Source organism: Coffea eugenioides, unplaced genomic scaffold (assembly GCF_003713205.1).
Source record: "Coffea eugenioides isolate CCC68of unplaced genomic scaffold, Ceug_1.0 ScVebR1_2121;HRSCAF=3093, whole genome shotgun sequence".
NCBI lineage: Eukaryota > Viridiplantae > Streptophyta > Magnoliopsida > Gentianales > Rubiaceae > Coffea > Coffea eugenioides.
The window spans coordinates 1-22,977 of NW_020862580.1; the positions used below are offsets into that span (position 1 = coordinate 1).

At 35.4% G+C, this 22,977-nt stretch overlaps 2 protein-coding genes across 2 annotated transcripts; both read left to right on the forward strand.

The window, feature by feature from the left end:
* The first annotated feature begins 9,067 nt into the window (after window positions 1-9,067).
* Window positions 9,068-12,749, forward strand: LOC113756250 (isoflavone 2'-hydroxylase-like). Its single transcript, XM_027300004.1, has 2 exons — window positions 9,068-9,955; window positions 12,129-12,749. Exons 1-2 carry the CDS (start codon window positions 9,068-9,070, stop codon window positions 12,747-12,749), a joined length of 1,509 nt encoding a protein of 502 aa, XP_027155805.1.
* Window positions 12,750-21,595: 8,846 nt separating this feature from the next.
* Window positions 21,596-22,611, forward strand: LOC113756249. The gene is made up of 3 exons (XM_027300003.1): window positions 21,596-21,776; window positions 22,037-22,273; window positions 22,402-22,611. The coding sequence occupies exons 1-3, from the start codon at window positions 21,630-21,632 to the stop codon at window positions 22,420-22,422; spliced, it is 405 nt and encodes a 134-aa protein (XP_027155804.1). The 5' UTR covers window positions 21,596-21,629; the 3' UTR covers window positions 22,423-22,611.
* The last annotated feature ends 366 nt before the right edge of the window (window positions 22,612-22,977 follow it).

Sequence of the window (22,977 nt, forward strand, 5' to 3'; positions counted from 1 at the left end):
CACGTGCTGAGATGACTATCACTACTCTTCGCCGCCTTGGTATTGGCACGGGAGACATTCCACGCCCTGTTCAGGAGCGGAGACAAAAGGCTAGACATGGTCGCGATGGAGCTGGACCATCTACTGCAGCACCACCTCCTCCTCCGCCACAGACCAACTGGCAGCGGCTTTTCGGTCGCTTGGACGACATCGACCATCATTTAGCCAGAATGGATACTCGCCTGGACCGAATTGAAGATCATTTAGGCACACACCCACCTCCCATCAATGATGATGAAGATGACGATGAAGAGGATGATTGAGGCTGTCCTTTGGCTGGCTTTTCTTTTGTTTGCTTGTTTGCTTGTTATTTTTATCTTTTGTTTGAAAAATGTTAACTTACATTCCTTATTTTGAATATTGGAACTTGTGGCAGTAACTAGTAGATCGTTGACTGTGGATGGTTGAGCGGTCGATGACTCATGATTCAAGGCTTCACTGGACTGCAGTCATCTCACTTGGGGAGTCACTTGTTCCTTTCTTTTGTTTCTTTTCTTTTCTTTCCCTACACATTGAGGACAATGTGTATTTTAAGTGTGGGGGGGAGAAATATGTGTAGTATTTGTGGTTTTAGTTGTGTTCGATATAATTCTTGTGCTTAAATTGTGTTTCTTGTGGTTGCTGGCAGGGAGATTTAGTCCACTTTTAAGGGGAGACTCTGTCAAAATTTTTCCAAAACCTTATACATATATATGTTATTAACTATAATAAATAAATAAAATTTTGTCACTTATCCTTTTGAAATAAATATATGCGGTTTTGATACTTCTTTTCTCATGAAATTTGGAAATGATTTTTATGTGATTATAATTTTTACATCTATAGGAAAGTATATCTAGTAAAGTGGAGAAAATTATGCCTACATTTTGTATATTTGATGAAAATTCTTCTTTTTATCTAATTTTATAAGATAAGAAATTAATATGGTTAATAAGTGTCATACTCTTCTCATGATTACTCTTAGAGGGAATTTTATTATATATTGTTAAAGAAAAAAAAAATGGTTATTCTACTCCAATGATTCTCGTACCGAGTAACCGGGGGTTGGCATCTACAAATGTCGACATTCGCGTAAAAAGGTACTTGAATTAAGAGTATGCAAAGCAACTTGAGTATGTGAAATGTTGAGTAACCGGGGATCTGCATCTAAAAATGTTGATCTTCGCGTCAAAAGGCATTTTTCACAACTTAAGTAATATTTAACCCTTAAAATAAATAAATAAAAAAAAAAAAGAAGTAAATTAAATCCCTCTTTAAGAAAAATAAGAAGTTGATCATGAGATTAGTTAGCATCTTTATTGACTATAGGAGTTGCTTGCTTGCGAAATTAGATAAAAATAAGAAGTTGAGTTGAATTGGTAAAATTATGGTATACTTGGCTCTTCTTTGCTTGATATTATGAGTACTTGAACTTAATGGAAAGATCACATAAGGGTTATTTACCTTGATTCAAGGAAATGGAGTTGAAATACTACATATGTTTATTTTCAATTTTTGGATCATTGATGGTTGGAATTTTATATTGCTTGAGGACAAGCAATGATTCAAGTGTGGAGGTATTTGATAAGAGTTTATTTTACGTATTTTTAAGTGCATTTTATTAGTTAATTTTGAGTTGATTATTTAGTTTTATAATTAAAATAAAGAGGTTTTTGGTAAAATTATATATTTTTGTAAAAGTGGATAATATTGCATTTCTATTGATTTTAATGGTAAAAACTTCATTTTTATGCAGGAATGATGATCAATCACCAAAGGATGTCAAATGAGGTAAAAAATAGAGATTTGGTGATGAATTCAAGTGGCAACAAGAAGAATGAAGTGAAAAACGTTCAAGTGAGGAAATGCAATACAAGTCAGTTTTGACACTCTTCAGTATTTCGATCATATCTCAGGCTACAAAGCTCCGATTTGGATGATTCTTGAAGCATTGGAAAGCTAACTCAAAGGGCTACAACTTTTGTGTTTTGCACAAAAGCTAGTTCGGCCTTTATGATAGAGAAAATCGCAGATGAAGTAAGGCCAAAGTGAATACGCGAGTACACAAAACGTGACTTGTAACCGCGTTTTGTGTAGGCGCGTTTTATAGCCGAAATTCTGCAATTTGACTCAGCCAATTCTCTTGTGTTCATACCACTTTCCAGCTATAAGATGCAAGGGAATTCGGTGCACATGCTTCAGAAGACAAAAGGGCAAGAAAAGTGGCTTATTTTCAAGTCAAAAATATTGGTTTTTGACTATGCTAACAAAGTGGAGATTTGGGAATCAAAGGATAGAATTTGACTTGGAAAAATGGAGCATTTGAGTGTTTTTTATGCAGAGATATGGGGAGAGATCTGGGAACCATTCGTAGCTTAGTTTCTGACAGAAAAACATAGTCTCTCTAGCTAGGTACTTGCAAGGGACAATTGAGGTTTCATCTTGTAATCATCTAAGTTCAAGACAAGGAGATTTTTGGAAGGCTTCACCATATATTGGCTAAGACTTTCTTTACTATTTTTGTATTTGTAATTCATGATGATTTACATTAATGAAGTTATGAGTGTTTTATCATTCATGAGTAGCTAATTTTCTTTATCTAGGGAGTAGATGAAGCTTATGGCCAAATGATATGAAGTGATTGTGATTTATGCTTGTTATATCTTGTATTAACTTATCTACTTGTGTATGTTGGATTACTTGTTGTTGCTTGATCACCAATAGCAGGTTTATAGTTGTTTTTACTCATTGAGAAATGGTAAAAATAATGGAATGACATAAGTAGAACTTGAGTTGTATATTCATGAGAATAGAAATACATTCAAGTGGATGAAATCTGCATTTCATGTGTGAATAAGAACAGATTTAGTATTTACCAAGAGATTAGGACAAACTAATCTGTTTTAACCCATTATTATCATGAGAATGTGATTTTGGTATTTCTGGAAATGAATCCTTGGTTAAACAAGAGCAGTAACAAGTGTTGAATTAATTCATTTTAGATCTTTTGTGTCATAAGTGGAATCTACATCCCTAGATCTTAATATTTAGTGAATTCTACTCCTAATGTGAAATTGCATTTTTCTATTTAAGAATTTTTGTAGTTGAATTAAAATCTGAAGTTTCTGCTCAAATTAATTGTGAGTCTAAATAATAGAGTAAATTAGTATCTAATAATTGTTTTAAATTGCTCCTCGTGGGATCGACCCGATACACATCTCGTACTACAATTGCGACCTGTATACTTGCAGTCCAACGGGTGTAAATTCGGAATTAAACTTGCACTTAAAGTAAAAACCCGTCACTTTGACCGAAATTGAAGGGAGAGAAGGCTACAAAAGGCCAGCCGACTTTGAAGTTTGAAGGGGGAGAAAGGACGGATCCCGCGGGATTACTACTTAGCCAGGGATTTCACGTGATAACTAGGGAGCGAAGGGAATTGCGTGAGTTACTCTCAATGGAGAACTAATCTCCTAATTCTAGTCAAGGGGCACAACTGAAGATTTGGTTCAACAATTTCTGTGAGATCTAATTTATTTTAATTGCTTCCTCCATTTATTGGTATTCATATGTTTCCTGCTTTTAACCGTTATAGCTCGTGTGGATGATTGATTAGTGCGCAATAATTGATTATTCATGTAGGCTATTTTGCTAAATAGAGGTAACTGAATCCGTAATTGTTCGTTACCTCTATCCCAGTAGCAACTGGCGTAATTGGGTTTATGTCAGAGAAACATACGATCTAATTTAAATAAACCCTCGTAGCGTGTTTATTGGTTAGGATTGGGCCTTTCTAATTATTAATGCAATCTGGAAATTGAATCCTACGGTCGTACCTAGGGTTGTTTTTGGGTTAGAGAAATAGCTAACGGTCGTACCTTAGCTATCGATAAATTACGGAAGGGTTGGTTGTTTAGCGCGTGCGAGACAACTATAACCAATCTATTAGTAAATGTTGGAATTATCCATGAATCAATGATCAGTTGCATGAACCATTTCTGACGTACACCCTTGGCTAGAGTTTCTCCAATAATTATTTCTTTTATTTATTTTCTGCATTTAATTTATTTAGTTAGCATTTAATCCAAAAATCCCCCCATACTTTGAACTCTAGAAGAAACGAATTATCCCCAGTCCCTGTGGATTCGACCCTGCTTATCACTATCTACAGAAATTATATTTTGTTTGAGCAGGTATTTATTATTGCACAGGCTCGACCCCTGTCAATTTTTGGCGCCGTTGCCGGGGACTGGTGCCAGATTAATTTGTTTCTTTTCGAGTTCACCTTGTTTTTATTTCTTATTTTTTTTATTTATTTTTCTCTTATTTTTTTTTATTATAGTTTATGGCTTCTAACACTCCGTATTTTGGTGATAGACTGGATTTTGTTTCCGGGGAAGGCGATGAAATTGATTGTTTTTCTAAGTTTGCATATTTAGAGGCAATAAACTCTATTAAAAAAAGAATGGCTGCTGCAACCTGTAAAATTTGTTATGCCAGGGATCATTCGACCGGTATGTGCCCCGAATATCAAGATAATCTGAATGTCCCAATCAATAATTATGGAGATTTTTCACCCTCGTCTCAAACGTGGTATAACCCTAATCCAAACGGGTATGATCAAGGATGGTGGGATAACTCCAGTTATGATTATACAACAGGGCCAATGAATTTTCAGCAGTATGAGTCTCAAGAATCATCATCTATGTCAGGTATGTCTCTTGAAGAAATAGTTGAATTAATAGCTACGATATGGCCATTGTCAAACTTAATCCTCCTTTGTACCTTCCTCATAAACTTTTCCTGATTCTTTGTTTCACATAAAAAAACCATATTAGGAGAGTGGAAGTTTAAAACTTCCTTTAGCTGGGGAATTGTCAAGGGGCCTCCTGCACCTCGACAATTCCACACCACAGCCTTCATTTACACCTTGGAGGCATAAGGGGGTTAGCCTCCAGTTCCCCAGTTGTTCTGGCACTTAGAAGTTCCAGTTTCATGAGTTTAACTTTTGGTAACACTTCGTCATCCTCCTCCATAGGTTGTACTCCTTGTAACAGCCCCTCAACTTTCCGTTTTCCCCCCAGTTCCCTTCTCCCCTCTGTGTTAGTGGTTGTTGTGAGAGAAGTCTTACTTGGCCTTCCCCTTCTCTTGAAATGACTTTTTGCTTCTTTTTTATTTATTACATCAACCATTCTGTCATGCTGTGCCATATCGATCGCCTCTAGACCTTCACCTGCTTCAGACACTATCCTCATTTGCTCATTCCCTCCCCCATTGCTTTCCACTACCATAATTTCATTTCCCGCATGCTGCTCAAGCCTACTCTCATTAAGCCTTTCCTCGGACACCCTGTCCTCCTCTCTATTACTATCAGTTTTTTTGTTCTCCATCCCCTCATCCTTCCGGTCCTTTAAGATTTCAGCCCTATCCTCATTCTCCTTCCTCATCCTATGTTCATGATCTCTCTTTTCCTTTCCCTCCAGTATCCCCTCATTTCTTCTCACAGCTATTATATTATCCTTTTTTACAGTTACCCCAACAGGTTCCTGGATATTTCTGTCCTCAGCTCCCATTAGCCTTCTTTCTATCCCCTTTCCTGGGTCCTCTCGTCCTTTAAGAGGTGAGACCATTATATTTCCAGCTCTCATCCATGCCCCATACTGTTCTACTTGCTGCATTGTTCCCTTCCTCCCCTCCACATTGCAGGTTTTGTCACTGTGTCCAATTATACCACAACTATAGCAAAAGTCAGGGCAACGTTCATACCTGAATTCTACCCACACTGCTTGCCCATTGCCTTTTATTTTTGTTCCTCTGATCAGTGGTTGTGTGACATCAATCTCTGCCAATATCTTCATATGTCTTCCTTCCTTCCCTCCATTGGGAGGATGATTACCTCCTTGACCGATTTGAAGATCAAGCCTAGTTTAAAACCCACCACTCTACTCATCCAATGAATCGGTAGATTCCATAGCTGCACCCACAGGAATGCATATTGAAAGAAAGTTTTGCCCCTCTCACATCCCAATTCCCATTCCCTAACCACTAGTACCTGATTATCCATTATCCATGGCCCTCCTGTCATTATTTTTTTCTTGTCCTCTTCTTGTTCCAGATGAAATTGAAATAGATTAGGACCTAACTCGGTTACCTTCATCCTTCTGGGGTAGCCCCAAGCGTGGTGAGTGAAGTTTTTGACCCCTGTGAAGTTGGCTATTTTGTCTCCTATTATTTTTCCAATCAAACTACCGTGACATCCCAAAACTCCTTTTGCAATGTCATCACCGCTTAGGTCTACACCCTCTGACTCTAGTTCCGAAAGCTCAAACCTTTGGAAAGCTCTTGCTAAATCCTCTGCCATCTCTGTGGGTTTATGCCAGTGATACCAAGCACTATTTCTTGTACCTAGAAAGACGCAATTGAGAAAACCAGTGTTAAACACAAGAAGTAAGAAAAACAAGCAATATTCACTATGTCTCCTACTAAGAGACCCAGGAAGAAAGAACGAAAGACTCTAAAAGACACAGGAAAGAAAAATAAGAAAAATAACGATCCAGCTACCGAAACGATTAAAGCTCCATAAATTTGTCCAAATGGATCATGCTTTGTCCGACACAAGTACTCCCCCACCCAAGCGGACCACACAGATATGTCCCCTCACAGGATTGATGAATCTACCCTGATTTCTGGAATGGTGCGAAAAGCTACGGTATTTGGGAAAGGTGTTTGAAAGATTCAAGCTTTTGAAAAAATTGAACCTTTGGATGCTTTTTGCCTCCCATTCTCCTACCCTGAGGAGGGAGTCTCTAAAAGTTAGAGAGGGATGCTCTCAAGGAGAGAGAGAAAGTTTTTGCATTTTTTTTGTGGTGGACTCGCTTTCATAGTATGCAACTTAGTGTTTTGTTCCGGTCTGCAATAAAAATTTTGCTACAAAATGAGCAAAAAGTCATATACTAATTTTTTTTTTGTACTTCAAAAGGTAGCAAAATGTACACACACATTCTTCATTCTTGAAAATATGATCTATGGAAATCAAAAAATCAAAATGCAATTTGAGTTCATCAAATTTACTCCATCCGTCCCATTGAAAGTGTCATATTTTCTATTTTGGGATATTCCAAAATATTTGTCATGTTGAAAAAATCAAAACACTTTTTAGTATCTTTTTCCAATATAATCCTTTTTTTTTAATCATATGCATGTTATTATTCAAATTTAAAATTTGAATTTGTGGGGATAAAATTGAAAAGAGAAACGCAAACATCACAATCAAGTCACTATTTTTAAAAAGTTGAATTTTCAAAACATGACTAAATAATTAGAACGGAGGGAATAACTTGCTTGATTGCCATTGTGCTCAAAATTTCTTAGCTGCGGCCACGGACGATAGAGTGGGCTATGTCTCTTCTTCTTAACCACCCTCAAGAGTTGCAAAAGGCTAGAGCTGAGCTAGATGAAACCATTTGTCAAAACCTTTTAATAGAAGATCAAGATCTTGCGAAGCTGCCTTACCTACAAGCATCATTTATGAATCGCAAAGATTATATCCAGCTGGTCCTCTCCTCTTTCCACGAGAATCATCAAGTGATTGCACGATTGGAAAACTACAAAATGCCCTCTAAAACTATTTGGGAGAGAACGACTCAATAGTTGGTACAGGTCTCAGTGTAGGGATGTAATTAAATTGAGTCGAACTCGAGTTTCATCATACTCGAGTTCGACTTGACATACAAAAATGATGCTCGAATTCGAACTCGAGCTCGAGCGAGTAGTATTATTGGAACTCGAGTTCGAGTTCGATACATTGCTTACAGAACTCGAGCTCGACTCACATGGGTTCGATCAATGAGAGTCATATCGAGCTCGAATTAGAAAATTTCATTTTCTTGACAATTTTTGAATGAAAAGATATTATTGACTTTTAAAAAAATTTATACGACTTGAAACATTTTGTAAATTCAACTATTCTTTTGGGTATAAGGCTAATTTTATAATAATAATATATTAAAGAATTAAAATTAAAAAGCTCGATAAGGTTTAACGATTTTCTAGCATTGTTTCTGGATACTTGAACTCGGCTTACTCGATTTATTGAGGCACTAGAACTCGACTCAAACTCGATCAACTCGAGTTCGAGTCAAGTTTTTGGCCGAACTGCCCAGCCTTACATCAGAGGCAATCTACAGCCCTTGCCAAGCCATGATTAAAGTTCTTGCTGGGATATGATATAGCATTTGCTAAAATACAATCTGCAGGTCTCTTTGTTTATTTGACTAATATTAGATTTATTGTACTGATTATAACGTACATTTTTGTTACTTTGGAATAATTTTTAGCTTATCTATAAAAATTTTTTTCTAAAATACAAGGTGCCTAGATTGAGTTTTCCACGAACATGATAATTTATGGCTTTGGATTCTCTACCCACTCAATTTCTGGGCCAATTTCTATTTCCACTCTTTTTAAGGACAACGAGTGTATAGTTGCAACACTATTTTAGTATATGTACTTTAATATTTTACAAGACATATTATTAGATATGAGTATTTGACCTAATGGTTTAATTTTTTAAAAAATTTTGTGAACTTTTTAGGCGTTTTGTAATGAAATTGTTAAAGAGGAGGCGAAGTAAGTTAATTTTGTTATTAGATTGTGCAGGAGGAGGTGAAATAAGTTAACTCCAGTTGTTATGAAACTTTGTGGAGTCCGTTCGTCCCACCAAATTTGCTTTTAATTCATTCATTGCTATTCCATAGCACACAAAAACGACGTCTAGTGACTGGCATATATTTTACTTTGTTAGGTAATTTTAAATGAGTTAGGTGTATTTTACAAAACATGGTACAAGTTTGGTAAATTAGTTTGACTTTAATTTCGAGTTTGGCTCATGTAAATTAACTTGCAAGCTCGACTCAAGTTGAACATAAATGAGCTTGATTTGAAATCAACTCTCTATTAAATCCCTGTGCGTTCCAACTCTATATAAGATGGAAAAGTGTAAAAGGCAATGCACACGAAGAAAAGCTCCTCTAACAAGAAAAAGAGCGCCATGGAACAAAATTTGTTGAGCACCATTTCCTTATTGTTCTTAACCTTAATTCTTCCACTGCTCCTTTTACACAAAAAAAGGCAGAAAAAATCTCTGCCACCAAGCCCTCCTTCCTTGCCAATCTTAGGCCATCTTCATTTGGTAAAACCTCCACTGCACAAAACCTTTAAGCACCTTTCTGATAAATATGGTCCAATATTTTCCCTAAGGTTTGGTAATAAACTTGCGGTTATAACATCTTCACCTGCTATTGCCGAAGAATGCTTAACCAAAAATGGCATTGTTTTCGCGAACAGGCCTTCTGGACTGTCTACGAAGTACCTCAACTACAACACTACCACTATGGGTACTGTACCCTATGGTCCTCTCTGGAAAAGACTTCGAAGGATCTCTACCATGGAACTCTTCTCAGGAACTCGCCTTAACATGTTTTCGGCAAATCGACAGGAAGAAACCAAGTTACTAGTGAAATATCTATACAAAAAATCACCCCAGAATTTTGCAAGAGTGGAGATACGAGCCCAGATGATGGAGATGACCATTAACAATATAATGACAATGTTTTCGGGAAAGCGGTATTATGGATATGAAATGGAAGACAATAAGGAGGCTTTGCAATTTCGGGACATTGTTCGGGAAATGTTTGAGCTGACGACTTTGAGTCCAGTGGATTATGTTCCAATTCTGAGATGGTTTGGTTATCAGAATCTGGAGAATAGAATGATTGCATTTCAGAAAAAATCTGATGAGTTCTTGCAACGTCTGCTAGACAAACACCGAACTTCTCCAACTGGGGATGGAAGGGGGACGATTATGGAAGTATTGCACTCCATGCAGGAATTGGAACCTGAATTCTTTTCGGATGATATCATCAAAGGTTTTATACTGGTACGTAGATTTAATACAGATTAGTGCTTAATGTCACTCCATCCACGTTCTAAAAAAGAAAGATTCAAACCCAAATTTGGAAATGATCATGAAAAATCACATTTACATAGGATTGTGATCACAGTCCTTTCCACCACTCAACAATCCTAAGTTTGAGCAGCTATATACTACTTTTATCCTTATTTATCATGCACTCTTCAATGTTTATATCACCTTTCACTTTAAAGCTTTAATTTGCATGATATGCTGCTTGAAATTTTTTGTGTTTGAATACGCCCTGATGATGATATAGTGGTACCTTTTTTCTTTTTTAATTTTTTTGATAAGTGAGAGATTTTAAACCAAGAACCTCTTACTTATAATTCCTCTTATCTTATCACCTAACTCAATCCTTCCCCTAATATAGTGATATTTATCAAATGAAATAAATTAACAGAAGGGAGAAATATAGTTTTGGTCCCTCATGTTTGGGCTATATGTTAAACAGGTTCTTATTATTTAGATCAAACAAATGTGATTGTCAAAATTTTTGATTTTCTTCGAATTTAGGGCAATTAGTGGAAAACTACAATAGTTAATGGTTAAAATCAAATAGGCGCTAGTCAAAAATTTTGAGTCTATAATTTTGATCCCTAATGCTTAAGAGTATTGATCTATATAATCCCTTAGATTTGAATATTTATGATCCCCAATATTTGGCCTATATATATATTAAATAGGTTATTATTTGGATCAAACAAATGTGATTGTGAAAATTTTTGATCCCTAATGTGACTTTATAATGTTGATCCCTAATGTTAAAGAGTATTGATCTGTATAATCCCTTAGATTTTAATAGTTATAATTAGCGTTTTAAGATGAAATTGCATTTCAAGCTGAAGCATGATGGTTCCTTTCATGGATTTCTGCTGCTTTGGCTCATATCAGCAACGATTTAGCCAAATTGAGAACCATTTGGAATGTACTAAGCGTATCATTGATCAAAACTTTAAAAAGCGCAAAGTGGAATAAGCACAAAATGAAAATGTGAAAAAGAAGCATGTAAGTGGCACATCATTTTCTCTTATAAATGAATTGCATAGTGCATAGGTAGGCAAAACCTTTTCTTGAATATCCAAATTTTTGGTGTTCCTTCAAATATTTCATAAAAAAGAAATGTAATAAATATCTTATACTTGTTGATGTACACACATAGATATATTACAAAAATACAACACTATTTTTAAAAAAATGTTTAAAAGAAGGTGAGAAAATAATTACTATTATTAAAATCTGGCGTTATAATTTACCATTTATCAATTTTCTTAGTGGACTTCATCACGGCAATACTTAGAGTAGTCTCACTTGTCACCAACCTCATGCCTTGAATCCTTCTATCTTTACCTCATTTAGATAGGAGATTATATGAAATATTACTTGAAATAATTATTATAATACTTTTTATGATGTGATGTATGTGAGATAAAAAAGTTGTTGAGAAAATAAAAAATTAATTAAAATTGTAATTGCAATACAAGTAAAATAATATTTAGAAAAAATATTGCTATTCAAACACTCTCGCTGTTACTTGTGGGACAATGTAAAACTAAACTACCAACTAACTTACAAGTCTGGATACTTCAACAAATTATTCTTGATTAAATTATAGATGTATGCTTAGTTTAAACTTTAGACTTCATTTTTTTGAATAATTTACTTCCTAAAATATGAAATTTATTCACTTTAGTCCTTAAGCTTCATTTTTAGATACTTTGCCCCCTAGAATATAAGATCTACCCAACAAAATTTTCAAAACTAATGGAATAGTAGGCAAGTGATGCTCAAAGTTTTAGGAGTGAAGTGAGATGGATTTAAGGTATCCAAATATGAAGTTTAAGAACTAAAGTAGAATGAATTTCATATTTTATGGGGCAAATTATCAAAAATGAAATTTAAGGACTAAAAGTGGAAGTGTAACCATAGTGTAAGGCTCCAGAGTGGAATTTAGCCACTAATCTTTCTATTAATTGCTACGAAAATTGGGATGAGTTAATGCAGTCCAAGCTCTTGACCAATTAAGCAACACTGATACATTGAGCATCAGTTTAGTTCGACCCCAAATATTGACAAGTAAAATTGCATTTTTTTCCCTTTTCCAAAAGTCTTAACTTGATTTTAATACTGGTGTGCCAAGATTCTACTAGCTGCTGGATCAGATACTTCATCTTCAACAATAGAGTGGACTATGTCTCTTCTGCTCAACCATCCTAAAGAGCTGGAAAGGGCTAGAGCTGAGATAGATAAAAACATTGGTCAAAATCGTTTGGTGGAAGAAGAAGATCTGCCTAAGCTGCCTTATCTCCAAAGCATCATCTATGAATCACAAAGATTACTTCCAGCCACTCCGATTCTTCTTCCACGTGAATCATCAAGTGATTGCACCATTGGAAACTACACCATACCCTCTAAAACTATATTGATGGTAAATTCTTGGGCTATTCATAGGGATCCTCAGCTGTGGGATGACCCTGAGAGTTTCAAGCCAGAAAGGTTCTTAGGCTTGGAAAATGATGCATACAAGTATAAGTTCATACCATTTGGTCTTGGTAGGAGGAAATGTCCTGGTGCTGGCCTCGCCAATCGGCTGGTGGGATTGACTCTGGGATCATTAATTCAGTGCTTTGAATGGGAGAGGATCAGCAATGAGTTGGTAGACTTGTCTGAAGGTATAGGTATTGCAATGTCTAAAGCCTCGCCGTTGGAGGCAATTTGCAAGCCTCGTGAATCCATGGTCAAATTTCTTGCTGGGATTTGATGGCATTTGCTCAAATAGAAATAAGTGGCCGTACGTCTATTTTGACTTTTTAAATTGCAACACTATTTTAGTAGTAGTAGATAATATGTATGTTAATGCATGACCAAAGGATAAAGATTGGTCCCAAAAAAAAAATGCAGATGGATCGATATAGAATATGAAAGAAATAAAAAGATTGTGTTATTTGGAAATGGATTAGCTCCACTTTGTACTTTTCAACTATACTTGCATTTTTCTTTTGGTCCTTGACGGGTATTTTACATACATACAAGTTAAAAAATACCGAATTACACCCGTTCACTGCAAGTATACAGGTCAACTAGTAGTTTAGGGTATATATCTGGTCGATCCCACAGGGAAGAGTGAACAATTACCGGTATTACTAAAGCTTCTCTATTATTTAGACTATCAATGAATTATAACAAATTTAACCTATTGAAATTATACAAAATGACAAATAAAAGCTCCTTAGGTTGTGGTATCCCTAACTACTCATGCAAGTGCTATATTTGGATCATTAATTACTACATCTAGGCTAGTTATGGTGTAATTTCCTTATGCATTTGAATCCTACTTTCGTAGTGAATCAATTATACTTATAACTAATCCATACCTATTCTCATGGTTGTGAAATTAGCTCCAAGTTCATTTCTTCAATGAAATTACATGAAATGAATCACTAAAAACCACATACATGCACCTCTACTTTCGTGAGTGTACTCCCTATGTTTAGCACTTCTTGAACTAGTGTTAAATCTCAATTTCCATTGCAGAAACAACACCTTAGATAATCACAATCAATGGTACCAGATTAATCATGATTTAAAGAGCCAAAGTGCCAAATAACTTGCTCAAATCATAGCAATCAAATAACCAAACAATTAACACTAACAATCATAGAAAGTTCAACCAAACCCAAGGTATAAACTTTAGAAACACATAATGAACACAAAATCCAGAACTTGTATATTAACTAAACTTGGAATCAAATACAAAAGATAAAGAATTTGGAAGGAATACAACCCTTGTCACATGAGCTTTCTTCCTTGCCTTCTTCATCCTCCATCTTCATCCTAATCTAGATAATAAACAAGAATGGAAAAGCTACACTACTCTATACTAAGCTAAACTAACACTAGGGAGATGAAAGAGCTACATTTCTGCAGCTTCAAGCTTTCTCCCGTAGCTCACTCTCTATTATTTTTTGCTATGGACTCCAATCTCTTCCTCTTTTTCTCTTCCAATGAATTTGGCTATTTAATGATGAAAGTTGGTCAAGAAATGAGGCATCCACCTTCCTTTTACAGCTGGGAATGTTTCTCACATGTCTAGCATCGCATGTGAGTTGGTGGGACTGAAATTGAGTTTTACGCGTACAGAGCAGCCTTTTCTGACCGCAATCCGGCCATAAATCCGGCCACAAATCCGGCCAAATTCCGGCCGGATTGCTACAGTGACCAATTTCCACTTCTGGTTCAATTTCCAGCTCTGCTCCGATTTTGTATCAACTTCCACTGAACTTTTCTTGATGATAAAAGCTGATTTAGCTCTTGACCAAAACATGAAACTTGTAGCCCTTTGAGTTAGCTTTCCAATGCATCAAGAATCATCTCATTTGGATCTGTGTAGGCTGAGAAATGACCGAAATAACCTTGACTGCTCATTGCCCTGTTTCAGCTTCGACCAAATGAAATTGGCGACTGTTCTTCGGCTTTTTGACTTGGAAGACCTTCAAACTGGATTTAGATGTCTTCACCAAAGTTGTAGATCTATCTCTTATCTTCAAATGGGTTCAAGAATCATCCCAATCCGATCATTGTAGCTCAAGTTATAGCCGAAATACGAAAATGTGTCAAAACTGTCAAAATACACAAAATCCAAGTAAAACGTGATAAAAACCTCATTTGACCACTTAAAAGCATTTTTCACCAATTATAGCCAAAATGATTCATATTCTTCCAATAATATAACCAAAGTGACTAAAAATAATATAAAATGTCATACAATTATTACGTAAATTAGTCACTTATCAGTCCTTTAATTGCAAAAAGGGACACTATAGTCCCTAAAATATAAAATTTGTCCTACTTATTTAAAATCGTTGATGGAAGTGGGACAAATTTTATAATTTATTGACTTAAGTGAGATATATTTATTCTTTAAGAACTAAAGTAAGACAAATTTCATAATTTAGGAATTAAAGTGAGATGGGTTGTATACTTCAAGGACTAAAGTATCCCAAATTAAAGTTCAAAGACCAAAATAGAGATTCGAGTATAGTTATAGAGTGCATAGTGCAATTAATCCTATAGAAATTGTGAGTGCATGTATAACTAAAAAGTGAGAAGAATAAATAAATTCAATAAAAATTTCTAAAATTAACAGCTTTTTATTATCCAATTAATATAAATCTACTTAGCAAACCCCCATCTGACTAGGAATAATAGACCCGACCGGGATTTCCATTGTGGTTATCAAGGGTTATCACAATCAGGATGAGTTAATGCAAGCCAGCCACTTGAGTAATTGATAAGTGTTTATGTTGCATGATTTTAGTATGTTTTACTATTTAGTTTTTGGTGTGTTTTCTTCATTTTAATAGCTAAATAATTAGGCTTCTAGTGAAAATTTGTGGTTTAAGTGAGAAACATTACATTTTTATGGAATTAAGTGGTATAAACTTCATAGTTTTATAGGTTTTAATTATTCAATCATCAATTAGAATGAAGTGAGAAAATATTTGGATGACTCTTGATGATTTTGTAGTGATATCAAGTGGACATGAAGTGTATAATATTCAAAAGATGAAATGCAATCAAGTTCAAAGAAGAAAAAATTGATAACTATGACACCTTCTAGTATTTTAGTTATAACTTTAACTACAAGTATTAGATTAGAATGACCCTTGAACTATTTAAAGCTAAGATCTAGGCCTACATTTTTTGTGAGATATCCAAATCCAATTCATGTGTTTTCATGGTCAAAAAGTTGAAATGTAGAATTACATTTCTGCTGCAAAATTTGAAATAGGGTTCTAACCATTAGGGGTTCTTTGGTTGTTTCTAAGTCTATAGAGTTCCAAATAACTTGATTCTTGATGCATTAAAAAGTTAATTCAAAGGTTACAACCTTCATTCTTGGTATAAGAGCAAGTTTGGCTTCCGTGATCAAGAAAATTGCAGTCCAACTTGGTTAAAAAATAGAGCAAAGTCGAAAGTTAGTCAAAAAATGCAAAACCTGCAATCAAGTGGATATGCAACTTGGATACCTGAGGCATAACTCGCGGATCTTGCCTCATGGATCCTGATTTCAGCTGTGCAAGTGGTAAAGCAACTTGAAGCTTGTTTTCACTAATTTTTTGACTCTTTTCATGTCAGTACATTGAGCTACTCATGTATAACTATACACACCTATGGACTTATTCGATTTTGATATGAAGACTAATGTTTGCTTGAAATTAGCTAAAGTGACGTGCGTGGGGTATACATATACAATTTGCTCATCCACAATCAAGTTTTACATTTATAATTCCTAAATACCCCACATGCGATTTATTGCAAGTATACGAATCGTGAACGAGTATATGGTATCAAGGGTCGATCCCACAGAGAAGATTGCAATTGCCGATATTTTTCGAACTCCTTTATTATCTAAACTACCATAAACATAAAAGTAATGAAAATAACACTAAAAAACTCCTAGAGATACGGAATTCCTTATTCGGATAGATAATCATAAAAACATGAAGAATCACTATAAGTACATTGATTATCCCAACCATAAGCATAAAAATTGCTCAAATTATCACCACATTGATCAAAACAAGGATTGCAATGCCCCAATTCATTATAATAATCCATATTTTGTGCTTGCATACATGTATTAGTAGCATGATAACCTTCACACAAGTCACAAATCATATGATAAGACTTAAAAGCATTAACATTCCTCCTTTGCTCAATTTCATGCATAATGGTGTCCATTTGAATTTATAACGTTATAACATCAAGTTTAGCCTTTAAGCACCTAAAACCATCTTCAAATAACATACGTTCAGTAATTTCTTGGTTACCTCTATCCAAGGAGCTTTGCACATGATAACCATTCATTGCGGATCTTCCTTCTCTCATGCATGGCCCCCTCATATTTTCTACTATTCTTGAGCCCTTAAACATGCTTTCAAAGTAATTTAAAAACAAGTTTAGTCAAGAAGAATAGATGACTCTAAATATACAAAAAACATAAACAAAGACTCAAAAAAAAAAACTAAAAACAACATTTAAGACAATAGACACAACAAACACAAGAAAAACAAGTAAAAATGTCTAAATTAATAAAGTTGTTCTTAGTACCGATATTGGCAAATCTTCCCTGGCAACGGCGCCAAAAACTTGACGTGCGCGGGGTATACATATACAATTTGCCCATCCACAATCAAGTTTTACATTTATAATTCCTAAATACCCCACACGCGATTTATCGTAAGTATACGAATCGTGAGCGAGTATAGGATATTAAGGGTCGATTCCACAGAGAACATGGCAATTACCGGTATTTTTCGAACTCCTTTATTATCTAGACTACCATAAATATAAAAGTAATGAAAATAACACTAGAAAACTCCTAGAGATACGGAATTCCTTACTACTCTTACAAATAAAGTTACCGGTTAAGTGAATGCTAGCACTACTACAAAAAGCACCTTTAGTCACACACTTAATATGACATTTTCCTAAAAGTGTCACAACAGCAAGTTAATGTAACATGCAGTAAGGAACGTCATTAAAGTGACAAAGAAAATGACCAGTACGACATCGTATCACTCTAACTTATCCAAATAGAAGTAAAAAATGAAAAACAAAAACGGCAAAGAGAATGGCGCTACACTTCGGCGCCATTTTTTTGGGGGAAATATTCTAACTACTCCAATGAATCCAATGTACTTTACTCTTTTTTCATCCGAGTGCTCTCTCCTAAAACCCTCAATCAAATAAACTCTCTGTAAAAAACCTAAATCCTTCGCCCCTCTCACCACCGAATCCCTTGTTTCTTTCTCTTTCTTCCACCCGATTTTTAACTCTCTCCAATTTGAAGACAAACAGGTAAACCTTTAAGAAGGTAGCTTAATCAACAACATCATGGAGTTTTTAGCATGGAGTTTGAACGGGAATTGGTATCTGGGTTTTTAGCAACAGTGGAGCTACGGTGTTCATTGAAAATTGCCATCTGAAGGAAGATTACTACCAGGTAACCTATACATTTGCAACAAAATTGATAGCTTTTTTTTTATTACTTTATTTCTTCTCCGGGAACGCATGGGAAATGGGGTAGGAGCAAGGTGGGTGACAGAGGGTTAAGGATTTGGGGAAGACGAAATGGCAGGAAGAGTAGATGTGGATGGGAAAATTGTAGGGAAACAAAACTGGCCTTTCAATTCGTCTGATACACTATTTCGTATGTTTATTCGGAAATTTTCTGATATCGTTCTGCATTGTGGAGTTGGTAAGCGACGGTTTCTTCAGTTATGGTGATTTTCAGGTTTTCTGGTTTCTTATCTTTTGTTTATGTTTTTTCTGTTGCAAAGAAGCATAACAGCTCTCCAAGAGTACTTAGACATAGTGTCATACAGTAAAACTTAAGATGGTAGCTTTTTTGAATTTGTCTTAAAGATCCAAATGATTCCTCATTTTGAAGGACAGCATCCGATGTCTAGCTGCTCCATTTGACAACTAAATTTTGTATCTAGGATGCTTTTACTTCTGATATTGCTGTTCCTTTCTTGCATAAGGAAAATTCAGGTAAGACGGAATCTAAATTTTGTAAATGAGTGCTTTTACCTTGAATTGTGAGTAATACTAATTCTGCAACAGCAGCGTATGTGAAATTGGGTTAATTGGGGATGAATAAAAGGGGATGTTATGGATGAATTAATCAAACTGACCCAAAAAAAAAAAAGAACAGAATAAAAAGGAAGATTCAAATTCCATGTGACAACCTTTATAGCTGTCCTTGTGGTGCAACCTTTATAGTTAATAAGATTATTGAACCACTTGCTTTCATTTTGCAAAATCTCCTCTTCCTACCATTTGCTAATGTGTACATCTCCGACCACAAAATGACTTTTGGCAGCAATAACACCTGTCAAGTGAATCCCTGTCCTTCATTACTATGGATTTTACAGTTCTGTTCTGCTGGTTCTGCCGTTGGAAACTTCCCCGAGAATTTCATCACCCATCTTTCACATCATGCTTCAAAACCCACACACTTCTCCTCCTTTGGAAGGAAACATTGATTCCAATGTACTGTAAACATCTAAATCCCTTCTGCCAGTGCGTTGCTCTTACACAGATCACCTGTTTGCTGTCTTCTTCTTTGACACAGGTTGTATGACTTGGAATTTTTCCTCCCACAAATATTTGCTTTTGCTTCCGAATGAAAAGGCAACAAAAGGCATTCCTCATGTCAGGATACTGTTGAAGGATATGTTTATTTTAACTATGAATGCATGTAGTCCTTTTCTGCTTAAGAAAGGAAAAAAAATTTTTTGTCCCCCTCCAGTTTGGAGGTGGGGTCGTGGATGATGGAGAATTGTTGAATAATGCCCTGGGGTAATTGTGGTCTCATATTTAAAGCTGTTGAATGTTTGATGGTTATGGAAGGTTAGAGTTAGTAGGCTTATAGTATTGATGGGTTCATAGTAATTTGTTTGATATTGATTGCTGGAATCAGGAGGACAAGGTAATTTTTGGGGTAGGAGCAAGGTGGGTGACAGAGGGTTAAGGATTTGGGGAAGACGAAATGGCAGGAAGAGTAGATGTGGATGGGAATCCGATAAAGCCGATGACAATTTGCATGATTGGCCTTTCGGCTTGAAGAATTCTTTCGCCTTTCGTCTGATAACCAGCAAAACAGAGACCACCTAATGGGGTTCTCCATTTCATTACCTCCCTTTTGTTTCGAAATTTTTTGATCCTTCAACTCACTGAAATTAGAAAAAAAAAAGCAATTAATTGAGAGATTGATCTATGCTGAAGGGGCTCAAAGTAAACAATACACACTCTTCGTGCTCTCCGCTACTTCGTTCCTTTCCCAATTTTCCTTCCTTCTTTTCCTCTCTTCAGATCCATTTTTCTCTCTTGATCCAGCCATGGCCTCAATTATAGGATCCTTCATCTCCCTCTCTTGCCCACTCATGCCTAACCAGGCAGTCAACAGGGTCTCTAAATTGGGCTCTAGTATGTGGCGGACGCAATATGGCAGAATTAACAGAGTTTTTCAGTGTGTCTTGTTTTGCCCACATAATATTTGTTGTGGGGAAACCCCACTTACCTAGTACCAGAATCATCCAGTTGGAATGGTATCACTGTTTTGAAAAAAAAAATCATGAAATGTATCATTTTGAATTTACTCATTTCCAATCTCATAGGCTACCTTTTGAGAACTAATAACTCGGGTTAAACTTCAATTATAAGATTGCTAACTAATAGCCGATGAGGATTTCTAAGGAGTCCAACTTTTTAAAATTGTTATTTTCTAATTATTAAACAGTTTCACTTTAGCTGGAGTGTGAGGTGGTGAAAGGGTTTAAAATTTTTAGGACCATTTATGGTAGGTATATATAAGACACTTGTTGACTGCACGTATTACAAATGTCCGCTTTACCCTTTATTGATTAATATGCCTGGGTGAAAGATTCAGTAGGACGCATGTTATAGGCATGGCAAGTGCGCAAATGAATTTGTAGTTGTTCACTCTATTTCCTTCCAAGTTTTCATTTGTTTTCAGTTTTTGAATGGAAAGATTAGCTTTCCTTTTTGTAAGTTCAGGCCTGTCACTAAAGTATAATGAGATTGCAAACCACTTTGCTGATTGTTTATAACGTGCACTGCTACAATAAACCAGGTTACGGGTATTAATGGTATTAATCCAATTTTTTATGAGATAGGCTTCAAATGTTTCCATACTCACATTTGCCAATTAGGCATGATTATGAAACGTTTTTTTTGGTTTCTGATGGTTCTTTCAATTGTTCTTTTTTCATTTCTTCCTATAGAAGTTGCAGAAAATACCAAGTACTTCAGTTAATGTGCCAAAACCTTAGGTTTCAACACTCCTGTGAAGGGTTACCAAGCCTTCCATATCAAATCAGGGTGAAGCTAGTTTTATGTCAGAGTATTGTTATTTGGTTCTTTGATATATTGTTATTTACTGCCCAAATAATTTTTGGTTTGCCAGTTCTCTGGGGGCAAGTACACTGTTTTTGATAGATTGGAGGGAGTTGAGAGAAATTGTGAATCCAGGTACTTCTTAAAAAAGTTTCGTAGTTGGAGGGAGTTAAGAAAGTTCTTTTGCTAACCTACCATATGTTTTATAGTTGTGTGTTACAATCTGGAATTGAACTTTTGCCGGTCTTTCCTTTTTGATATTATTCTGTTTTATACTTTTGGATTAGTTTCTTATTACTCAAATGTCTAGAAACACCTGGAGATGTGAAGATTTCTGTTCTGGATATGTCTAGAACACTTGGGAGTCGGTGCTAACATTTCTGTTTGATACTTTTTGGTATCTTTACTTTAGAAGAATTCCGTGAGTATTTGGTTGTCTTTCTATTAATCTCATTGAAATTAGTTTTCTTATCTAAGTAAATTATTTTAGGCAAAAATCAGTATAGTTTAGGTAGAACTATCTTGTAGATGCCTAATGAAGCTTTTTTTTTTTTTTTATAAATTAGAATATATGTGAACATGGATAAAAGATGGATGAGTATGTCACGATCAAGTGATGAGTATAAAGCTGGTTTAGAAGATTTTAGGTTTAGGAGTTACACAATCTGATTTGTGGGGCGATATACCAAGTCGTTCAACATGTTTTCGCTTGGTTATGGAACAAAGCGCTGCGATGTCAAAAATGGAGCGAAGAATTCAGCAACTAGAATCAATTCAACAAGGAAGATCACAAGGACAAATTTCGCCATCTTCGCAAAGACATACTTCACAGTCATCAAATGCTATTTCTCGGCCAATAAAAGTAATAAACAGTTCAATAATGACCTTCTTTACATGCTGCGTTCACAAATGATTTTCATGAACATGTTTGTAATTGCTATATGTTAATTGTTGAGATTCTTGTTTTGGATATCATTATTGATTGTAATGGACTACACTTTGATTTTGGTACTTGTTGTGGCTGTCATTTTGGGTTGGTTCTTGTGATACTGTGTATTAAATATCTGTTCAAGACTTGCTCTCTTATATGTGGTTATATGTTTTATAAAATTTGTTTTCAAGGTTGGGGATAAAGTTACAATAAGAAGCATGGTTGATTCGTCCAAAATTTGTGCTGTTGGTGTGGTTAGAAATTTGGATCCAACTGCTGAAGTTGGTGACATACCTTTGGGATCACATTGGTGTGAAATTCATGTGAATGTGCCTGTGGAGAATGATGAAGAGCTAATGAGGCCATACCATAATTTTCTCAAGATTGGAGATGCAATTGGAGTAGCTGTTGCTTGGCCAATAAACCTGGTAATCTTTTTATCTTATCTTTATCATTTGGTTAACTTAGCTTTTATTTATTTTCTAACATTAAAACTGTAAAAGAAGAGCTGTAGATGTGATTGTAACTTCTATTTCTTGGTTTATGACACTTGTAGGTGATTCTTGAAGAAAACTAAAGGATCGTCCTTGGGTCAAATGGCTATTTTTTGAAGACATTGTCAATGCTTTTTTTGTTGAGTTCTTGTTGAACTATTGCTTCTTTGATATGTATTGGCAATGCTACTGTAATACTCATAACTTTTGAAAAATCTCTGAATTGGCATGTAATTTGTTGACATAGCAGCAATGTCAGTTGCTTGGATCAATGCAGTACTTTTGCACCATTTTGGCTACTTGTATTGCAGTGATTACTATGAAAATGTAAATCGCCTTGGTTTTCCTTTATAAGGTGGTAGTAATAACTTTATTATTGCAAAAATTAGAATCTATATTGTGTAGGCAGGATGAAATGTGATTCTACTTTTGGGTATAAAACCTCGGATGGGATACAGGGCTAATGCAATATGATGTATTGACACTTAAAAGTGTCACCACTTCGAGTTTTGCGGTTCATAATATTCACAAAATTTCATATTAACAAGTGTCAGAACAATCTAATCTAGTTACACCATGAAAGTGTCATAATATTTCATTTTACTTATACGGCGAATGTGTCATACTATCTTATTGTA